We start from the raw sequence: 1,497 nt of genomic DNA, 5'->3' as shown, positions 1-1,497 counted from the left end.
CTTTGATGTAAGTCTATTTCGCCTTTTTGTTATTAACTGTCCCGCTTTTGAAAAAATTCGTTCTCAGGGAACAGAGATTGCAGGAATGCAAAGTCTAGTTTGCATTGTTTAAAATAATCTTTGATAAATTAACCGCTTTTCTTTCCACCAAGAGAGAGGACTTTGTGTTCTTGAGATGAGCGGTTCATTTATATATTTATCTAGCTCTAAAATTCATGCTACTGTTGGGTTTGAATTAGTTAAAATTGGTGTTACTTTTTTATTAAAATCTTTCCGTGCAGTTGAAATGGAGGGTTCACTAATTTCTTGTTCGGTTTCAAACATATCGCCTTGTTCGATCTCAATACTTCGAACTTTATGTGAAAGTTTTGTGTAAGCATTTTGGTAAGCTGCTTCATCTTTAAAGCGAGGATCTAATAGCATGCTTTCAAGCAAAATATTATTATTTTCAACATCCTTAAATCTATGTTGCAGTTGGTCTAACATCTTGTTACATACTTTAACGATTTCAGAATTCTGAGTAGAAGATTTAATGATAAGTACATGTCTTGTCATCGCTCGCGCCAATAAACAGATTTATGAAATAGTGACAGTTTTTTGAGAACTTATTTCAATAGTTATCTCTTCAAACATTTTCAATAATTTGCACATTTCAGCTATTACTGTCCACTCATCAAATGAAATATTATTTAGAATAGGATTCATCAAAGCGATAGTCGAAATTAGTGGTTCTTTTGTTTCTAATAATCTATTAAACATGTGCAGCAGTGAGTTCCATCGGGTAGGCACTTCCTGTTTTAATTTTAATTCTTTAAAATTCATTTGTCGCTGCATGTTTTGCAGTTTGGAGGCAGCATGAGAACTTCGTTGAAAAAATTCGACAATTGCCTTCGCTTTTACTACAGTTGTTTTTACTTCAGACACTGCTGCTTGGACAATTAAATTAATTGTATACGCTAAGCAAGGAATATGGCGTAGCTGACAATTGCGAATAGCAGCTTTTAAATTTGCTGCATGGTCACTAACAACCGCTCCTATTTTGTCAGTAATAGCCCATTCATTGAATTTACCTTGTAATTCAATGGCAATGTTTTCAGCCGTATGTTGACTGTAGATTTCCATACAAGTAAGTAATTGTGTTTTTAAATTGCAATCATGGTCAATGGAATGGATAGTTATGGCCATATAATTATTATTTGAAACTGATGTCCAACTGTCAGTGGTTATTGCGCATGCTTCTATATGATAATTTCTTACCAATCTCTCAAGAAATTCTATCATATAATTGTGGAATTAAACTAGTTGTAATTGTTTTCCGACAAGGAAGCGAATACCCAGGGTGTAACACATGAACAAACTTCTTGAATTCTTCATCCTCAACGAGTGAAATAGGTTGATATTGTTTAGTTATTAGCCTAATTAATTGAATATCTAACGCTTGGCTTTTACTTTGAGGGACAGGTTTTGTAACAAAAGAACTAAGGGACAACTGTTGTG

General features: G+C 33.6%; 1 protein-coding gene across 1 annotated transcript; it reads right to left on the bottom strand.

Annotated features, from left to right (window-relative positions):
- Nucleotides 1-576: 576 nt before the first annotated feature.
- On the bottom strand, nt 577-1,281 carry LOC142324299 (E3 SUMO-protein ligase ZBED1-like). The gene has a single exon (XM_075365227.1). It carries the CDS (start codon nt 1,279-1,281, stop codon nt 577-579), a length of 705 nt encoding a protein of 234 aa, XP_075221342.1.
- Between the last annotated feature and the right edge of the window lie 216 nt (nt 1,282-1,497).

Source organism: Lycorma delicatula, chromosome 4 (genome assembly GCF_047948215.1).
Source record: "Lycorma delicatula isolate Av1 chromosome 4, ASM4794821v1, whole genome shotgun sequence".
Classification (NCBI taxonomy): domain Eukaryota; kingdom Metazoa; phylum Arthropoda; class Insecta; order Hemiptera; family Fulgoridae; genus Lycorma; species Lycorma delicatula.
Note: the sequence above shows the minus strand (reverse complement) of the source record. Positions and strands in the feature narration are given on the sequence as shown.